The sequence below is a fragment of the Chelonoidis abingdonii genome, chromosome 10 (genome assembly GCF_003597395.2).
Source record: "Chelonoidis abingdonii isolate Lonesome George chromosome 10, CheloAbing_2.0, whole genome shotgun sequence".
Classification (NCBI taxonomy): Eukaryota; Metazoa; Chordata; order Testudines; family Testudinidae; genus Chelonoidis; species Chelonoidis abingdonii.
Genome location: NC_133778.1, coordinates 81,366,462 through 81,368,254, shown reverse-complemented (window position 1 = coordinate 81,368,254; position 1,793 = coordinate 81,366,462). Strand labels below are relative to the sequence as shown.

General features: G+C 66.9%; 1 protein-coding gene across 1 annotated transcript in view; it reads left to right on the top strand.

The window, feature by feature from the left end:
* Positions 1-1,793, top strand: part of OBSL1 (obscurin like cytoskeletal adaptor 1) — a 76,531-nt gene that overhangs the window by 68,075 nt on the left and 6,663 nt on the right. The window contains exons 19-21 of the mRNA XM_075069782.1: positions 386-652; positions 1,076-1,188; positions 1,483-1,666. Of these exons, the coding sequence (XP_074925883.1) occupies positions 386-652; positions 1,076-1,188; positions 1,483-1,666 (564 nt within the window). The remainder of the gene's footprint in view (positions 1-385; positions 653-1,075; positions 1,189-1,482; positions 1,667-1,793) is intronic.

Genomic DNA, 1,793 nt, shown 5'->3' with positions numbered 1-1,793 from the left:
GAAGTGTGAGGCAAGGGCCTGGAGAGGGGAGGGGTGTAAGGGGGGAGGCTGTGGGGTGGCCTAAGGTAGGCAGGGGATTAAAGTGGGAGCCAAGTGACTAAGGTGAATCTCAAGGAAGTTCTCTAGCAGCTGCAGCTGGCTGGGAGTCATCCCTAGGAGGGGCTGTGGGGGGTCCTGTCGCTGGCCCATCCCCTTGGTGCAGCCCCATCCCTGCCCCCGATGTCAGTCCAGGTACAGACCCATCCCCACCCCTGGTGCCGGTCCGGGTTCAGACCCATCCTTGCCCCCTGGCACCGGTCCGGGTTCAGACCCATCCCTGCCCCCTGGCACGGGTCCAGGTTCAGACCCATCCTCACCCCCTGGCACTGCTCTCTCTCCGCTGCAGCCCGAAAGGTGTCTGTGCGGAAGCCACTATCAGACGTGGAGACCTTTGAGAAGGAGACAGCCACATTCCAGCTGGAGCTGTCCCATGCCGACGTGCCCGGGGTGTGGACGCGGGATGGCATCCGGGTGAAACCCAGCCGGACCTGCCTGGTCAGTGCCACGGGCTGCGTGCACAGCCTGACGCTGCTGGGGCTCATGCTGGAGGATTCGGGCACCGTCACCTTCACCGCCGACACCCTGCGTTCCAGCGCCCGCCTGACAATCAGAGGTGAGGGCTTGGCTGTGGATTGGGTCACGTGTCACACCGTGTGGGACCTGCCACGGAAACACTCTGGTGCTACCTGCTCGCTCCGTCCTGACGCTCCGCAGAGCTTCAGCCCGACATCGCAGACCCTGCTGCTGCAGCCTGAGCGCTGGGGTCTGCAGCCCTTGCCCCAAGAGCAGATCACAGGCATGGGCCAGCGCTTGCAGCAAAGCAGGGCCCAGCCGTGACCTCCCTGCTGTGAGCTTCTCCACAGCAGTGCCCCACTGGGGAAGCCAGCGTTGTGAGCTTCTCCACAGCAGTGCCCCACTAGGGAAGCCAGCGCTGTGAGCTTCTCCACAGCAGTGTCCTGTGCCCCTCCGGTCCCACTCCTGAGTGGAGCTCCTTGCAGCTGGTTAACTCTCGGTCCTGTGTCTCCTCTCCTCTCAGAGCCGCCAGTTGCCATGGTGAAGGCCCCCCGGGACGTGGGTGTCCCTGAGACAGGGGCTGCCAGCTTCGAGTGCGAGCTGTCCCGCCCCATTGCGGAGGTGAAGTGGTACAAGGTGAGGGCGGCTCTGTGAAACCTTTGGGCCCCAGGGCCTGGCCTCTCCCGGCCTGAGGCCCCTCTGGGCTGCAGGCAGGTGTTCTGCTCTGGGCCAGGACTGGCTTCAAGCTCAGCGGGAGGGTGACCCATGAGAGGGACGAGCTGCAGGGGGGATGCCCCAGCCATGGGGTCCCCACCTGGCATGCGGTGTCAGCCCCGAGCCCCTCGTCCTGCCTCGTCCCTACCAGGCTGCCTGCCGGGAGCCCCACCCCCGGGCAGCCCAGTGACTGCGTCCCTCTCCATCCCCTGGCAGGATGGGACGGCGCTCCGAGCGGGGCCCAAGTGCCGCATCTACTCAGTGGGCCGCCGGCGCTTGCTGCAGCTCAGCCGCTGCAGCCTGGAAGATGCAGGGGAGTACATGTGCGACGCAGGCGACTGCCGGGCCTCCGCCACGCTGCGGGTCTACGGTACGACGGGCCGGCCGAGGGGCTCCAGGGGTGAAAGCGGGGAGGGCTGAGAGCCGAGGGGGCTCCCGGGGGTGAGAGCGGGGAGGGCTGAGAGCCGTGGGGCTCCAGGGGTGAGAGTGGGGGGGGCTGAGAGCTGAGGGGGCTCCCGGGGCTGAGA